The sequence below is a fragment of the Anomaloglossus baeobatrachus genome, chromosome 12 (genome assembly GCF_048569485.1).
Source record: "Anomaloglossus baeobatrachus isolate aAnoBae1 chromosome 12, aAnoBae1.hap1, whole genome shotgun sequence".
NCBI classification, from domain to species: Eukaryota; Metazoa; Chordata; class Amphibia; order Anura; family Aromobatidae; genus Anomaloglossus; species Anomaloglossus baeobatrachus.
In genome coordinates, this window is record NC_134364.1 from 106,316,323 (window position 1) to 106,335,039 (window position 18,717).

Sequence of the window (18,717 nt, forward strand, 5' to 3'; positions counted from 1 at the left end):
TTTTTCCGCACTTGGAAGTTTTTGCCATTTTCCAGTAAACTATACAGTAAAACCTATGGTTTCATTTAAAAGTATAAGTAATCCTGCAAAAAACAAGCCCTCATATGGCAAGATTGACAGAAAAATGAAAGTTATGGCTCTCAGAAGAAAGTGAGCAAAGAAAACAATGAAAAACGGAAAATTTGCTCTTTGGTGAAGGGGTTAAAATTTGACCTGTCTGAATAAGAGGATATTTTAAAATGTCCAATACAAAACTGTCTATCTACTCTGTGTGCAGAATTATTAGGATTTTTTTTATTTTTGATGATTCATTTTACTTTTCAACAATTACAGTGCTGTCCATCAATCCAAAAGCTTAATAAACATGAATTTGGCTTTCCTAGGAGAATATTTATGTGTGCAGAAATAATATGCAAGTAAATGAAAACGATTTTTGCTATCTTAGTTGTTTATTTTCATCTGTTAAAGGGAACCTGTCACCGGATGTTTATAATACCTAACAGTCGGTGCGGAGCAGACTGGTCGGATGGGCGTCTCCGTTCTCCGGGTCCTATGCCTCCTCTTTCGGCCATCTTTGTCCTCCTTCTGACGCTAGTGTGGATCACGCGTTCTACGTCATGTACACTAGCCGATATTGAGGTCCTGTGCAGGCGCACTTTGATCTGCCCTGAGCATATGCAAGCATTATATGTGTCCATGCAAAACTCACAGAGACAAGTCAGTGTTTTTTTACATATCACAGATGAAAACTATCAATAAATGTCTATAACTCCAAAAAAAAAACAGCATATGATGGGACAAAATTAAGGTGTCTCTCAAAGAAAAGTACACCTTGTTGTGGCTGATGGGCACATAAGAATTGTTCAATTTGTACTCTAAGCAAATGAATTTAAAACTGGCTGTAAATGTGTTTTTAAAGGTACTGTCACACATAGCGACGCTCCAGCGATCCCACCAGCGATCTGACCTGGCAGAGATCGCTGGAGCGTCGCTACAAGGTCGTTGGTGAGATGTCTAACAGGCAGATCTTCAGAGAGATCAGCCTCCAGTCACCAGCGACCCATGTAACGACGCTGTGCTCCATAACCATAGTACACATCGGGTTACTTAGCAAAGCGCTTCGCTTATAGTTACCCGATGTGTACTTTGGTTACGTGTGCAGGGAGCAGGGAGCCGGCTTCAAGAAGCTGCGAATGCTGGTAACGAAGGTAAATATCGGGTAACCAAGCAAAGCCTTTGCTTTGTTACCCGATATTTACCTTGGTTACCAGCGTCCGCAGAAGCCGGCTCCCTGCTCACTGCACATTCAGTTCGTTGCTCTCTCGCTGTCACACACAGCGATGTGGGCTTCACAGCGGGAGAGCAATGATCAAAAAATGGTTCAGGACATTCAGCAACAACCGGCGACCTCACAGCAGGGGCCAGGTCATTGCTGGATGTCACACACAGCGACATCGCTAGCAAGGTCGCTGCTACGTCACAGAAAATGGCGACTTAGCAGCGACATCGTCGTCGCTGTCGTTGTGTGTGACATGACCATTAGAGATGCTCAAATCGATTTGCTGGACCCTTGTCAAGTGGCCACATTATCATTGCAGGGTCATCAGACAAAAGTCCTGCAAGCCATTTCCTACCTTCCAGCATTCCTGGCTCCTCTTTTCATTATCTGTCCCGGACTGATATCATTTGCAGGACATGCTGCAACAATAACATTGTATGAGGATGTCAAATCAAGAAGTCATATGGGTATTATTAAAATAATATTACATATCTAGTTGGTATGGGGAAGTACCAAGCGAATGGCGAAAGGGAAGGGAAACCCTGTGTCTAAGAAAGAGGGAGATGCTAACCCCTGACCAAGCCTACCGCTGGGCCCCGGGTTCCCTCACTGCCCTAGATAAGTTCTGCACCTATGCGCTGAGCTGGATACCTGACCCTAGGCTGACCCTGATCTGGGCCCTAGGTATGGAGTGGATGGGATGAGTTATTTCTCAACTCCACTAGGTGCTAAAAGATACACAGAGACAACACATAACTTCAGTTGACTCAAGGACAGGAACTGCAACAATCACAACGACTGCTAGCACTGAATACTTGATAAAGGCACATGAAATATCACCAGCATCGAGTAATAGGAAGTGAAGGTATATAAAGGAACAAAGGAGGCACTAATGAAAAGCAGCTGACAGGTTGAAGAACACCACAGGGTCCTAAAGGGAAAGAGTTGAAAAGCAAGCAGAAATGATAGAACGTCAGGAAGCACTTTGTGCAGCTAAATGCTGTGACCATCTATAGCCGGACACGACAGGACTGTCTGTCACCCGTGATACACCCATGACATGTGTTTGCCTCTAACTGATCTCTCATTCTATTGCATGTTTGGAACACTTAAATGTTTCAAATCACTAAATAAAATTAAATATTAGACAGAGATAACACAAATAAACACAAAATGCAGATTATAAATGAAGGTCTTTATAATTAAGGGAAAAAGAAATCCAAACCTACAGGGCCCTGTGTGAAAAAGGGACTGTACCTAAACCTAATAATTGGTTGGACCCCCTTAGATGCAACAACTGCAACAGTGTTTGCAATCACTGACAATGAGTCTTTTACGATGCTTTTATGGATTATTGGCCAACTCATCTTTGCTTGCAAAATTGTTGTAATGCAGCCACATTGGAGGATTTCCGAGCATGAACCTCCTTTTTAAAGTCATTCCAAAGAATCTCAATCAGGTTAAGGTCAGGACTTTGACTAGGTCACTCCAAAGGCTTTATTTTGTGTTTCTTATGTCATTCAGTGGTGGACTTGCTGGTGTGTTTGGGATTATTGTCCTGCTGCATAACCAAAGTGCACTTCAGTTTGGGGTCATGAGCAGGACATTGTCTTTTAGAATTTTTTGGTAGACAGCAGAATTTATGGTACCATTTGCCACAGTGAGTCTTCTTGGTCCTAAACCAGCAAAACAGTCCCAGACTATCACTCTACCACCACTACATTGTCCTCTTGGTATGATCATTTTCTGAAATGCTGTGTTACCTCTATGCTAGACGTAATGGGACATACACCATTCAAAAAGTTCATTTTTATGTCTCATCAGTCCACAGAGTATTCTTCCAAAAGTCTTGGGATCATCAAAATCTTTTGTGGCAAAACTGAGATAAGCCTTTATGTTCTTTTTGCTCAGAAGTGGTTTTCATCTTGGAACTCTGCCATGCAGGCCATTATTACCCAATCTCTTTCTTATGGTGGAGTCATCATGAACACCGACCTTAACTGAGGCAAGTGGTCCTGCAGTTCTTTGAATATTGTTGTTAGGTTTTTGTGACCTCTTGGATGAGTCATCACTGGGCTCTTGGGGTAAGTTTGGTTGGCTGGCCACTCCTGGGAAGATTCATCACTGTTCCATGTTTTTGCCACTCCTGGGAAGCTTCATCATTGTTTCATGGTTTTGCCATTTGTGGATAATTGCTCTCAATGTGGTTCATTAGAGTCCCAAAGCTTTAGAAATGTCTTTATAAATAACCCTTTCCAGACTGATGGATCTCAGTTACTTTGTTTCTCATCTGATCTTAAATTTCTTTAGATTGAGGCATGATGTCTAGCTTTTGATCTACTTCTCTTTGTCAAGCAGGTCCTATTTAAGTGATTTCTTGATTCAGAACAGGCGTGGCAGTAATCAGGTCTGGGTGTGGCTAGGGAAATTGAACTCCGCTTCCCAAAGATGTGATAAACCACAGTTAATTTATGTCTTAACGGATGAGGAAGCAATCAGTTTTTCACACAGGGCCCTGCAGGCTTGAATTAATTTTTTCCTCAATAATAAAGACCTTCATTTATAAACTACATTTTGTGTTTACTTGTTATCTTTGTGTAATATTTAAGGTTGTTTGGTGATCTGAAACATTTAAGTGTGACAAACATGCAAAATAATAAGAAATCGGGAAAGGGGCAAATACTTTTTCACACCACTGTAGCTGCAAATGGTGAAAACATGGTTTAGAATTCTTAACAATTGCAATCTATTTTCAATCTTTAATTTATTAACAATAAGCTGAACAAGTCTTTGTTCATTAAGAAAAATACTTTTTTTATTCATCTATTTTTTTTTGCAACACTGATCCAAAGCATACATTTTGGTCCCATTTTTTAGAAAATAAGGAAAAAAAACATCCAGCACCATAATGGAAGTCCAACCAGAAAGATGAATAAAAATGTTTTTCTTTATTTAGATCTTCATTTTAAAAAATGCAAAAAGGTTAAAAAGATATAACCAGCACCTGACATGTTTTGGACCTATGAGGTCGACCTCTGAGTAAGGTCCATGTTTTAGGGTCCGAAACATGGCAGGTGCTGGTTATGTCTTTTTAACCTTTTTGCATTTTTAACATGAAGATCTAAAGAAAGAGAAAATGTTTTATTCGTCTTTCTGGTTGGAGTTCCGTTATGGTGCTGGATGTTTTTTTCCGTATTTTCTGAAGTCTGTTCCTCTGGGCTTCCAACCATGGTGATCCTTTATGCATCAAATTGACCTTCTGATATTTAAGGCATTCAGCGGTAGGCTGAATATTATTTTTGTCACATTTTTTGGACTATTTTTTAGACGTGTCAGTTACATTTTAGGCAAAGTTGTTTTTGAGCCAATAGCCTTTGAAAAGACTTATGTACTTCTTTGTTTCTCAGTGTGTAAATAAGAGGATTTATGGCTGGGATAACAACTGTGACCAGTATGGCACCCATTCTGTCATTTTTTAACGAGTCCTGTGTGGCTGGACCCAGATATGTTCCCAAGAATGTTCCAAAATAAAATAAAACAACCGTGATATGAGAAGTACAAGTGGAGAAGGCTTTAAGTCTCTGCTGCCTAGGTTGAGTTTTCAAAAGATGGCTTCCAATGTATATATAGGACACAGCAATCATTGGAAATGTACTGGAAGCCACAATAGCAAAAAGGGCTGATGCTAGAAGTTCACTTTGCTTTGTATTTGCACAAGCCAGTTTTATAACTGGTTTTATGTCACAATAGAAATGTGTAACTTGCCTTTTGTTACAATAAGGCAACCTAAAAGTTATAATTGTTTGTGATAAAGAATAAAGAAATCCAATGAGCCAACAGCTGGAAGCCAACTGGATGCAGGACATTCTTCCCATGAGGACATGATATCTCAGAGGGTTACAAATGGCAACATATCTATCGTAAGACATTGAAGAAAGAAGAAAGGCCTCGGTGGTGCTCAGAAATTGGAAAAAGTAGAGTTGAGCCATACAACCAAAGACTGATATTCTCTTGTCACCTAGAAGTAAGCCTGACAGCATTGTCGGAACTATAGTAGTTGAGTAGAAGGCATCCAAAAATGAAAGGTTACCCAAAAAGAAATACATCGGTTTGTAAAGAGACTGTTCTATAATAATGAGAAGAACAATGGTGAGATTTCCTAATAAATTAAACAGATAGAACATGAGAAAAAGAATAAAAAGGAAGATCTGAAAGCGTGGAACATCAGTGATGGTCAGAAGAATGAAACCATCTACGGAAGTCAAGTTGTGTATTTCCATTTCGGCATTTCTCAACAGAAACGTTGGAGCTCCAACTATATGGGACCTGGACATTGACATTAAGATGAAAATATATGATTAATATAAAGGTTAAATTATTTAATAGTCTCATGTTAATCGGATATCAATTAATTAAAATTATGCATATCTGTTTTCCAGCACTTACCATTATCAACTACATTTACGGTAAGTTCCAGAATTAAAAAAACATGCCCTATATAATTTATGAAGCTTGAATTGAGTTTTTTCTCCATTGAGATGAAATATCACAAAAATATATTATGTACATATTTATAGCAAAATAGCAAAGTTTCTCCAACATGTTAAACCTTATATATAAAATGTTCTATATGATATAACCACACATATCTACTAAAGTGTTGAGTTTAGGGTGGGAGACATTTGTTCTTAAAAAAAGGAATAAATTACTGTATTGTTGGTCAATAAAGTATGAGTATTTCTCTAAAATAGCCGGAATTCTCATATTGGGAAATGGTAATGCTCCAAATGTATTTGAAGGCTTCAAATCACTTATATAAAAGATGCACAAGTCGTCTGGGAATAAATCTATTTCTAACGAGGTCCCTAAAGGAATTAAGTCGCATATTCGTAAGCTACAATTAAAGTGGTAATTAAAACAAGGAGACTATTTACAGATTTCATATAGAAGAAAGTACACTGAGGTCATTAAATGAAGAATAACTATCAATACAATAGATACAGTTAAGGCCTCCAGACACATTACACTAATGAATAGAGATGAGTGAACCCGTGGATATTCAGGTTCTCCAAATTCGCATTGACGTGAAAAAAAGTTTGGTTCGTAAACTGAATTTGACCAGAACTTGAACCCATTTTCCAAACTCCATACAAGTCAATAAGTACCTGAATTTCTGTGCTGCAAAATGGCTGTAAAATGGTTGTAGTAAACGCTAATGGACTGCAAAAGGAAGCAAAATGGGAATAAGAGCAAGCCAGTTATACATACCCTGATACCAAACCAGCCAGTCTCTTTTCTGGGTCCTTTTATGGCCCGCTTATTAAACTTCATGAATATTCATTACTTACTTGCTCACTCTCTGTGGCAGCATCTGTGATTGGTTGCCGACTTCTACACATGACCCCCACCCTCTGTGTTGGTGTCTGTGATTAGATGCTGAGCAGTTTGCTGCATTGTAGTGTAAAAATACATAATTTAAAAGAAAATGGTGTGGGCTCCTGCCCTATTTTTGATAACCAGGGAGTGTTAAGCAGAACAATAAGGGCTGCAACCCTGAGCAGTCTGCTTTACCATAGTTGGTTATTAAAAAAAGAAAATCCCAAGAATTTTTTAAAAATGATTTAAATAAATGATTTAAAAATGATGTGGCATCCCCCTTCATTTTTGATAACCAGCTAAGGTAAGGCTGACAGCTGGGGGTTGATGCTATCAGGGTGGGAAGTTCCATGGTTATTGGGCCCTTTCCAGCCTGAAAATAGCAGCCAGCAGCTGCCAAAGAATTGGCGAATCTATTAGATGTTCCAATTCTTGCTCTTTATCTGGCTGTCATGTGTGTCAAGACAGGCTCAGATTTAGCGCTCTCTATCACCATCTTACACCATGCACATTTTAACGCTGTTAATTTCCTTTGGGCAGTTAATGGTTAATTCCTTTCTGTGCTGCAGCAGTCTCTCTCAGCCATTTGATCATTTCTGGCATAGATATAATCCCTCTGCTTCCTGGAGATGTTACTGGATATTCAGCTTAGTTGGTGCTAGGCCAGGAGCAGAATGGACAGGTCTGTTCTTTTCTGCTATTACCTGCTGCAATTGTTGTTAGTCATTTTTCCTCCCTCCTTTTCTTTGTACCGTACCCGTGCACCTGTGTTATCCCAAAGAGCAGGTTTTAGATAGGAGTTTTTGTTATCCCTTTCTTTGTTCTGTGTAGGTGGGTGTTTAAGCTCCATCCGGGTCATTCCCCTAGGTGGTGCGGATACAGTTGTTAGGGCCTGAATAGGAGACAGGGTCATGATGGAGGCTCAACCCTGACTACCACAAAGTCTATCATCGGGATAAGGGACAGCTCAGGGTCCTTAGTCATAGGGTCAGTTTAGGAACCCTGTTCCACCTTATTTCCTGTATTATCCCATTACACTGGTCATACAGATTGCCCTGTTGCAGTGGTAGTTGGGGTATTACATAAGATACCTGTGGTTTGTCAAAACTCACAGCTACCAATGAAGCCCTAGGTTCGTAATGTGGAGGCTTCTATGAGAAAGACAAGGAGCGCAGATATGGTCTTACCTGAAAAACAGAGAGGGTTCTTGTATGTTCCAAGGCTTACCTTGAAATATTCTGAGAGTTACAACTATTATTAATGTATGTAAATGGATGCTGCAGCACCCGTGCAGATGATTATCTGAGTGGGAGGATAAAAAGGAAAAACCGCCCTGCCGCTGAAGAACCACTGACAAAAATTATCATGTGATTTTTTTTGTCTTGATGAAGGAGATTGATTCTCAGAAACGCATTGACAAAACAATTCACCAATTCACCATCTTTGGATCAGTGGTTCTTCACTGGCAGCACAATTTTTGCCTTTCATCATCCCACTCAGATCATTAACCATGTAAATTAAAAGAAATAAACACAAACACAGAAAAATCCTTTATTCGGAAAAAAAAACCAGATACCCTCTTTCACCAATTTTTTAACCCCTAAACACTCTGAAGGTCCGACGTAAACCACACAACGCTCCACCATGATCATCGGCTCTGCTAGCGGCTGCTGCTGGCTGCTATTTTCAGGCTTTCTGTTTTACCTGTGCTGGTTAACAAACATAGGGCAGAAGCCCACATTATATTTTTTTTTTTTACAGTGGTGCACCAGCCAATCACAACCATGCCAATAGTTGAAAAGCCTTTTTTCAGCTTTATTTGGATGAGAAAACCAACAGGTAAACAGGTACCAGATGTACAGGTAAAAGTATGTGTTTGTGTTCAAGACCCGGACAAAGAGCTTTACAGTTTGGGTTTGCTCATCCCTACTAACAGAGGATAAACCCACCTATATCAGTGGGCTCTGCCAGCAATCTAATGTGTATTGAAGCTCATAATTTTTCCTGCTAATGATGTCAGATAGGATAAGGATTTGGCATATTTGATATTTGACCACCGATGCTTTTGTGTTTGGCAAGTAAAGGAATTGGCCAAGTGATTGTACATTGTTGGGTGCAAAAACATTAATTCTTATAATTTATCAGAAAATATGTTAATACTTTGTAAAGATTTTTTTTATTGAGGATAGCTGCTTTATATTTGGCCTGTATGACCAAATATATAGTCTGAGAGATGTTTGTGGACAGGTATAGTAGGCAGTCTTCTAGGATAGCATTAATAAGAGTTCAATTGATTGAGTTTACTAGAGCTTCACAGGAGCCATTGGAATCCTCTTTGATCCTCCATGATGATATCACAGAGCTGGTGGATGTTAGAGACCTTGTGCTTCTCCATCTTCCATTTGAGGAGGCACCACATATGCTCAATAGTGTTTAGGTCTGGAGAAATGTTTGGCCAGTCCAGTACCTTTAACCTTAGTTTCTATAGCAAGGGAGTAGTCATCTTGGAGGTATGTTTGGGGTCCTTATCATGTTTGAATATGGTCCTGCAGCTCCATTTCCAATAAAACGGGCTCATGCTCTTCTTCAGTAGGTCACAGTACATGTTGATATTCATGGTTCCTCAATGAACTGTAGCTCCCCAGAGTCGGCAGCACTCATGACTAGTGATGAGCGAGCATGCTTGTCACTACTCGGTACTCGCACGAGTATCGCTGTACTCGGGCTGCTCGGCGGGGACCGAGTAATCTCGCGATACTCGTGCTGTACTCGTGGTCTTCATTTCTGCATGTTGGCGCTCTTTTGAGAGCCAGCCCTCATGCAGGGATTGGCTGGCAGACCACTGCAATGCCACAGCCCTGTTAGTTGTGGAATTGCAGTGATTGGCCGGCCTGCACAGCGTGACCGAGCCTTTATATCGGCCGGCGCGCTGTGCTCTGCTCACAGCTATCCAGACTGTCAGTGCAGGGAGAGTGTCGCTGATTCAGGGAAAGCTTTGCGGCCCTTTATAGCTTTTTCAGTTGCAGGGCTGCAAACAGTGTGACCAAAAGTCCTTCTCAGGACTATTCTAGTTGTATACAGGCAGGCAGGGTATAGCCAGGTCGGAGTACAGTAGCAGAGTCCTTCTCAGGACTACTGTTGCTATATACAGGCAGGGTATAGCCAGGTCTGAATACAGGCTAGTGACCAAAAGAGTCCTTGTCAGGACTATTGTACCAGTATACAGGCAGGCAGGCAGGCAGGGTAGTGGTGACCGTATACCAGCCTTCATCATATCTGGGGCTGGTGTACACAGTGTAAAACAGTCCAGATAGTGTCTGACTTGTCTGTAATTGTCGCTCCCCAAAAAAACCTGTTAGGTTCTTATTGCGTCCGTGCTTGGTTTTTAAAACCGCACGTGTGTGCCTGTTGGTGGCAGCGTACAGGTGCACTTGTGTGCAATTTCCAGAAACTTTAATATAACGCACAAGTAGTGAATATACACGTCAGCAGTGCACAGCATTGCAAAATGCGCAAGGGCATTGGCAAGGAACAAGGAAGTGGACGTGATGGTGGTGCAGGCAGAGGCCGAGGTCGTGGGCAAGCTCTAATTTCGCCACAACAAAGGGCCACATCTAGTCGCTCGCACGTCCTGTCCCAAATTCTTGGGGACCGCAGCAGTACACCGCTCTTGAACCAAGACCAGTGTCAACAGGTTGTTAGTTGGATAGCAGATAATGCTTCCAGTCAGATTGGCACCACCACAAACACTCTGTCTTCCACACGGTCAAGTGTCAGTAGCCGTGATACTGCACCGCACATTTCTGAACCTGATCCTCCTTCCTACCACCAGGCTGAGTACACGTCCTTCTCGGACATTAATGATCCCACACTTGGACACTCGGAAGAGCTGTTCACGTTTCCATTCACACATTCTGGCCTCTCGCCAGCTCATATTGAAGTGGGTCATGAGGAGATCGTCTGTACAGATGGCCAAATATTTGAGCAGCCACGTTCTCACGAAGTTGGCAACGTGTCTCAACAAGTGGTGGACGATGATGAGACACAATTGTCAGGAAGTCAGGAGGAGGAGCAGGGTGCGGAAGAGGAAGACGACGTGGTGGATGATCCAGTAACTGACCCAACCTGGCAGGAGGATATGCAGAGCGAGGACAGCAGTGTACAGGGGGAGGGAGGCGTAGCATCACAACAGGCAGTAAGAAGCAGGGTGGTGGCCCCAGGCAGAAGTCAGGCAACCGTTCCCCGGAACAACACGACGATACAAGGTGCCTGTACAAATGTTAGGTCTTCCCGAGTCTGGCAGTTTTTTAAGTTGGATCCAGATGATTCAAAAAAGGCCATTTGCAACACCTGCCGTGCCAGCATCAGCAGGGGTACCAAAACTAGCAGCCTGACCACCACCAGCATGATCAGGCACATGTCAGCCAAGCACCCGACTTTGTGGGAAGTACAACAGAGTCGAGGAGCAGTGCTTGCTGATGTCACTGCTACGTCTTCGCTGGTTGTGCATGCGAGCCAATCCCCTGTCCATGCTGCCTGCGAACAAGCCTCCTCCACTCCTGCACCTGCAGTTGCCTACGCAGAAAGAACACCATCATCAAGCACGTCCTTGTCCCAGCGCAGCGTTCAGTTATCCATTCAGCAAACCTTTGAACGCAGGCGCAAATACACTGCCAACACCCCACATGCCACAGTTCTAAATGCTAACATTTCGCGACTGCTTGCGCTGGAAATGTTGCCTTTTAGGCTGGTGGAGACAGAAGCATTCCGTGACCTGATGGCGGCAGCTGTCCCACGTTACTCGGTCCCCAGCCGCCACTATTTCTCCCGGTGTGCCGTCCCCGCGTTGCATAACCACGTGTCACAAAACATCACACGTGCCCTGAACAACGCTGTTTCACCCAAGGTCCACCTAACCACAGACACGTGGACAAGTGCTTGTGGGCAAGGCCGCTACATCTCGTTGACGGCACACTGGGTTAATATTGTGGAAGCTGGGACCCAGTCTGAGCGAGGGACGGAACACGTCCTTCCCACACCAAGGTTTGCAGGCCCTACCTCAGTCAGTGTTTCACCCACACTCTACAGCTCCGGAATGTCATGCTCTTCAGCCTCCTCCTCCTCCTGCGCATCCTCATCCACTGTGCCCTCCACACCAATCACAAGCTGGAAGCACTGCAGCACTGCCTCGGCGAAGCAGCAACAGGCTGTGCTGAAGCTAATCTGCATAGGTGACAAACCCCACAATGCAGAAGAGCTGTGGACAGCTCTGAAACAGCAGGCAGATCACTGGCTCACACCTCTGAACCTAAAGCCAGGAAAGGTCGTGTGTGACAATGGCCGGAACCTGGTGGCGGCTTTGAGGCGAGGCCAGCTGACACATGTTCCATGCGTGGCCCATGTGCTCAACCTCGTGGTTCAGCGGTTTATAAAGTCATACCCAGAGCTGTCTGATCTGCTGGTAAAAGTTCGCCGCCTGTCTGCACATTTTCGAAAGTCACCTACTGCTTCAGCCGGCCTTGCCGGCTTTCAGCGCCGTTTGCATCTTCCGGCTCACAGACTGGTGTGTGATGTCCCCACGCGTTGGAATTCAACTCTGCACATGTTGGTCAGGATATGTGAGCAGAAGAGGGCAGTTGTTGAGTACCTGCATCACCTAAGCCGTCGGGAAATGGGTCAAACTCCACACATAACACCTGAGGAGTGGAGATGGATGTCAGACCTATGTACCATCCTCCAAAACTTTGAGGACTCCACCAAGATGGTGAGTGGTGATGACGCCATTATTAGCGTCACCATACCGCTACTCTGCCTTCTAAAACGGTCTCTGCTGAAAAACAAACATGATGCATTGCAGGCGGAGCGCGATGAGTTGCAGCAAGAAACAGTAGTGGGTGTCAGGCTACTGAAGTCCTGGCTGTTAAGAGTCTGACGCACATGGCTGACTTTATGGTAAGCTGCCTGTCTCGTGACCCTCGCGTTAAGAACATCTTGGCCGACAATCATTACTGGTTGGTAACACTGTTAGACCCACGCTACAAGGAGAACTTTTTGTCTCTTATTCCCGTGGAGGAGAGGTCAACCAAATTGCAGCAGTTCCGGAAGGCCATACTCACGGCAGTAGGCAAATCATTCCCCTCACAAAACGCTAGCGGCATAGGTCAGGAATCAGTGGACAACCGAGGCGTACAGCCGAGAGAGGCACAAGTCCAATCCGCCAGAGGTAGGGGAACAGTCTTTAAGATGTGGGACAGTTTTCTCAGCCCCTCACGTACCACAGCCCCTGAGGTGCGGGGTAGTGCCACAAGAAATCCTAAGTTTGCCCAGATGCTGAAGGAGTACCTTGCAGATCGAACAACTGTACTCCGACATTCCTCTGTGCCTTACAATTATTGGGTATCCAAGCTGGACACGTGGCATGAATTGGCTCTCTACGCCTTGGAAGTCCTGGCCTGCCCTGCTGCTAGCGTTTTGTCAGAGCGTGTTTTTAGTGCCGCAGGTGGAATCATTACAGATAAACGCACCCGCCTGTCAACTGAAAATGCTGACAGGCTGACTCTGATCAAGATGAACAAGGGTTGGATTGGGCCAGACTTCACCACACCACCAGCAAATGAGAGCGGAATTTAAAGTTTGCCATGTACCTCCACTCACCCATGGGTACACACTTCTGGACTTTGGATAATCGCTGGACTGCTCCTCCTTCTCCTCATGCGCCACCATGATGATGACCGTTACAAATTGCAATACTTAGGCCTTTGTTTCAGGTATACCCCCAGTGGTAAATTTTTTCGCCCATTCTTTGCAGAATGGACATTACAACGACAGGAGACCCGCTCCTTTGCAATGGGAACAATGTTTTGAGGCCCTCATGCACGTCTCTACCCAGGGACAACGTGGAGCCTCCCAATTTTTGGCTGCCCTGCCTAAGGGCTATACTATAATACACCCACTTCCTTAAAATGGACACTTAATGTTTTGAGGCCCTCATGCACGTCTCTACCCAGGGACAACGTGGAGCCTCCCAATTTTTGGCTGCCCTGCCTAAGGGCTATACTATAATACACCCACTTCCTTAAAATGGACACTTAATGTTTTGAGGCCCTCATGCACGTCTCTACCCAGGGACAACGTGGAGCCTCCCAATTTTTGGCTGCCCTGCCTAAGGGCTATACTATAATACACCCACTTCCTTAAAATGGACACTTAATGTTTTGAGGCCCTCATGCACGTCTCTACCCAGGGACAACGTGGAGCCTCCCAATTTTTGGCTGCCCTGCCTAAGGGCTATACTATAATACACCCACTTCCTTAAAATGGACACTTAATGTTTTGAGGCCCTCATGCACGTCTCTACCCAGGGACAACGTGGAGCCTCCCAATTTTTGGCTGCCCTGCCTAAGGGCTATACTATAATACACCCACTTCCTTAAAATGGACACTTAATGTTTTGAGGCCCTCATGCACGTCTCTACCCAGGGACAACGTGGAGCCTCCCAATTTTTGGCTGCCCTGCCTAAGGGCTATACTATAATACACCCACTTCCTTAAAATGGACACTTAATGTTTTGAGGCCCTCATGCACGTCTCTACCCAGGGACAACGTGGAGCCTCCCAATTTTTGGCTGCCCTGGCAAAGAGCTATACTGAAATAGACCCACTTCCTTACAATGGGCACTTCAGGTTTACAGGCCATCATGCACGTCTCTATCCAGGGACAATGTGGAGCCTCCCAATTTTTGGCTGCCCTGGCAAAGGGCTATACTGAAATAGACCCACTTCCTTACAATGGGCACTTCAGGTTTATAGGCCATCATGCACGTCTCTATCCAGGGACAATGTGGAGCCTCCCAATTTTTGGCTGCCCTGGCAAAGGGCTATACTGAAATAGACCCACTTCCTTACAATGGGCACTTCAGGTTTACAGGCCATCATGCACGTCTCTATCCAGGGACAATGTGGAGCCTCCCAATTTTTGGCTGCCCTGGCAAAGGGCTATACTGAAATAGACCCACTTCCTTACAATGGGCACTTCAGGTTTACAGGCCATCATGCACGTCTCTATCCAGGGACAATGTGGAGCCTCCCAATTTTTGGCTGCCCTGGCAAAGGGCTATACTGAAATAGACCCACTTCCTTACAATGGGCACTTCAGGTTTACAGGCCATCATGCACGTCTCTATCCAGGGACAATGTGGAGCCTCCCAATTTTTGGCTGCCCTGGCAAAGGGCTATACTGAAATAGACCCACTTCCTTACAATGGGCACTTCAGGTTTACAGGCCATCATGCACGTCTCTATCCAGGGACAATGTGGAGCCTCCCAATTTTTGGCTGCCCTGGCAAAGGGCTATACTGAAATAGACCCACTTCCTTACAATGGGCACTTCAGGTTTACAGGCCATCATGCACGTCTCTATCCAGGGACAATGTGGAGCCTCCCAATTTTTGGCTGCCCTGGCAAAGGGCTATACTGAAATAGACCCACTTCCTTACAATGGGCACTTCAGGTTTACAGGCCATCATGCACGTCTCTATCCAGGGACAATGTGGAGCCTCCCAATTTTTGGCTGCCCTGGCAAAGGGCTATACTGAAATAGACCCACTTCCTTACAATGGGCACTTCAGGTTTACAGGCCATCATGCACGTCTCTATCCAGGGACAATGTGGAGCCTCCCAATTTTTGGCTGCCCTGGCAAAGGGCTATACTGAAATAGACCCACTTCCTTACAATGGGCACTTCAGGTTTACAGGCCATCATGCACGTCTCTATCCAGGGACAATGTGGAGCCTCCCAATTTGTGGCTGCCCTGGCAAAGGGCTATACTGAAATAGACCCACTTCCTTACAATGGGCACTTCAGGTTTACAGGCCATCATGCACGTCTGTATGCAGGGGCATTGGTGAACCTCACAATTTTGGACTGCCCTGGCAAAGGAAAATACTACAAAGACTCACTTCCTCAAAATGGGCACATTAGACTCAAGAGGCCTTCATGTACGTCTCTTCTCAGGGACATCGGAGTGCCACACAATGTTTTCACGTAAAATCTTTCATGTATTAATCTCAAAAAGTAACATACACCAGCTCTATCTCACTATAGGGTATGTGCCCTTAACATTTCTGCCATGAAAAATCATTTTGGGGTCATTTTGGAAGGTTTTCTGGTGAGTCCGTAAAAATGGCGTGAAACGCGGACAAAATTGTTCACAGCTGTGACTTTTGAGTGATAAATGCTTCAAGGGGTCTTCCCCATGCTGTTGCCATGTCATTTGAGCACTCTTCTGAGACTTTTGTGACATTTTTAGGGTTTCTCCATGCTGCCGGGGGGTCATTTCACAAAAATACTCGGGTCTCCCATAGGATAACATTGGGCTCGTTGCTCGGGCCGAGTACACGAGTATCTTGGGAGGCTCGGCCCGAGCTTCGAGCACCCGAGCTTTTTAGTACTCGCTCATCACTACTCATGACACTCTCATCATCATGCTTGACTACAGACAAGACACACTTGTCTTTATATTCTTCACCTAGTTTTCATCACACATTCTTGATACCATCTGAACAAAATAAGTTTATCTTGATCCCTTAGACCACAGGGCATGGTTCCAGTAATCCATGTTCTTAGTTTGCTTATCTTCAGCAAACTGCAAGCTTTCTTGTAGATCAACTTTAGAAGAGGCATCCTTCTGGGATGACAGCCATGCAGACCACTTTGATGCAGTGTGCAGCGTATAGTCTGAGTACAGACAGGCTTATCCCCACTCCTTTAATCTCTGCAGCAATGCTGGCAGCTCTCATGCATGTGTGACGCCCTGGACTAGCCAGGTAGTCACATACACACCAACATACACACCCCCACCCTAGGCACTTACACCAGCCACACCAAAAACCCTTGTTGCCTCCCTCCAGGGTCTGATGTCCACACCAGGTGGGGAGGAGCCAGGCGGTTGGCCCCACCCACTGAGGAGTTCACAGGCCTGGAGGCGGGAAAAGGTGTCAGTTCAGTCTTGGAGGTGAAAGTGAGAGGAGTGAACACTTGAGGTGTCTGGGTTGGAGCCCAGGCACTGACAGCAAGGTTGGCAGATGGTGGTGGCCATCTGCAAGAGTTGGTGGAACTCCGCAGAGTCGTAAGGACCGGGGTCGGGCGTCGGCCTGCCGGTACCGGATCGGGGAACGGAGTGAAGCTAAGCACACAGGCAGGGCCATCGGACCCCGACCAGGCTTGGAGCCACCGTCAATAGTCAAGTCCGAATGTGACAGGAACCCCCGGGGTTCCCTAACAACCAAGTCCCAATTGAAGGCAACTGCTCACACCGTGAGGATATATAGCCACCGCCAAAGGCTAGAGATGCAAGGGCCAGTGCCTGCGGGCAAAACGGGCTCCTACAGCACCTATATGCCGGGGAGCGGACTACCGGTGGGCAACCACAGGAGTCAAGAACATTTTGAAAGGTGCAGGGAAAGACAGCCACCATCAGCTGTCCGGGGAGAGCACAACATCAACGCTGCAGCCGGCTGTGGGACCCGTCCATCCGGCCGTTTTGGTTTACCAGAGACTTTGTCAGTGATTGTCTGAGTGAGTACACCAGTGCCGTCCGGCACCGTGCCGCGCATTCCCTGCACCCCAGCCATCCGGCCTCCCCGTTACACCACCGGGCCCCGGGATCACCAACCCCTACCCACGGAGGGGACAACATCCCAGCTGCACCCCACCATCTTTCCCGGGATCCCCGTTACCAGCAGCGGTGGTGTAATCATCACCACGTCCCGTGGGTGGCGTCACGAACAATCTCCCTAACCAAAACCACCCCTTTTCACTCACGGGCGAGGAGCGCTGCTCGAGTCCCTGAGTCTGGCCCACCGTTCGAGCCACCGAGCAGCAGCAGTAGAAGCCCCGGACCCGAGCGTGGTGAGCGCATCCCCTCCGCCCGCGACACATGTAATTTGAAAATATAACTTCTGGAAATGATGCTGAGCATGTTGACTTTAGTTTTTTGGTCGACCATGGCAGAGCATGTCCTGAGTGAAATCTCTCTTGTTAAACCATTGTATAGTCTTGGCCACCATACTGCAGCTTAGTTTCAGAGTGTTGTTAATCTTCTTATAGCCTAGGCAATCTCTATGAAGTGCAAAAAATTTTGTTTTCAGATTTTCAGCGAATTCTGTGCCATGAGGGGCCATGTTGAACTTCCAATAATAAGTATGAGAGTGTGAGAGCGATAACACTAAATGTAATACACCTGCTCCCCATGCACACCAGAGACCCTGTAACACTAATGAGTCACATGAAATCAAGGAGGCAAAATGGCTCATTGGGCATAATTTGGGTATTTTCACTTAGGGGTGTACTCTCTCTTGACATCATTGGTTTAGATGTTAATGGCTGTATGTTGAGTTTTCTAGAGGGCACCAAATTTACACTTTTATTCAAGCTGTACACTGATTATTTTACATTGGATCAAAGTGTAATATCTTCAGTGTTGTCCCATTAAATGATATAACAAAATATTTGCAAAAATGTGAGGGGTGAATTAACTTTTGTTATATACTGTAGTTAGGATAGGCCATCAATATCTGAGCATTGGGGAAGCAACACCTGACCATCCCATAGTTCAGCTGTTACGGCCTATGCCCAAAAGTTCTTGGATGTTGCCTGAACACAACAGCTCTATAATAACTATAGTGTTTTCAAGCGGGTACTACAGATTAACCCCCTATTCATTTGAAAAGAGGATGAATCTTCAGTATCTCACCACAACAATTATTGAAGTGAGGAAGCTGCTGTGTCCCAACAGCATCCAAAAACTTCTGGCCACTGCTGGAACTAGTGACAGCTGATTGACAAGGCTGACGGATTTCACATCGTCATTGATCAGGTACCGGTGGCCTATCCAAAAGATAGGCCATTAATAAAGAAAAAATTGATAACCTATTCATGGACACAGAAATAATTGAATATATCTTGGCATAAAATCAGAATAAATCTTTCCCGTTTTAGATCAATTAGGAACCACAATTATTTATATTTGCCAAATGCCAGAATAATGAGAGAGAGAGAATGT

At 44.9% G+C, this 18,717-nt stretch overlaps 1 protein-coding gene across 1 annotated transcript; it reads right to left on the bottom strand.

Moving 5' to 3' along the window:
- Positions 1-4,611: 4,611 nt before the first annotated feature.
- Positions 4,612-5,559, bottom strand: LOC142257629 (olfactory receptor 12D1-like). The gene has a single exon (XM_075329767.1). It carries the CDS (start codon positions 5,557-5,559, stop codon positions 4,612-4,614), a length of 948 nt encoding a protein of 315 aa, XP_075185882.1.
- Positions 5,560-18,717: the final 13,158 nt, after the last annotated feature.

What these genes read in the sequence shown, in the direction of transcription:
- LOC142257629 (XM_075329767.1), bottom strand. Translation starts at nt 5,559, where the DNA reads ATGGAAATACACAACTTGACTTCCGTAGATGGTTTCATTCTTCTGACC.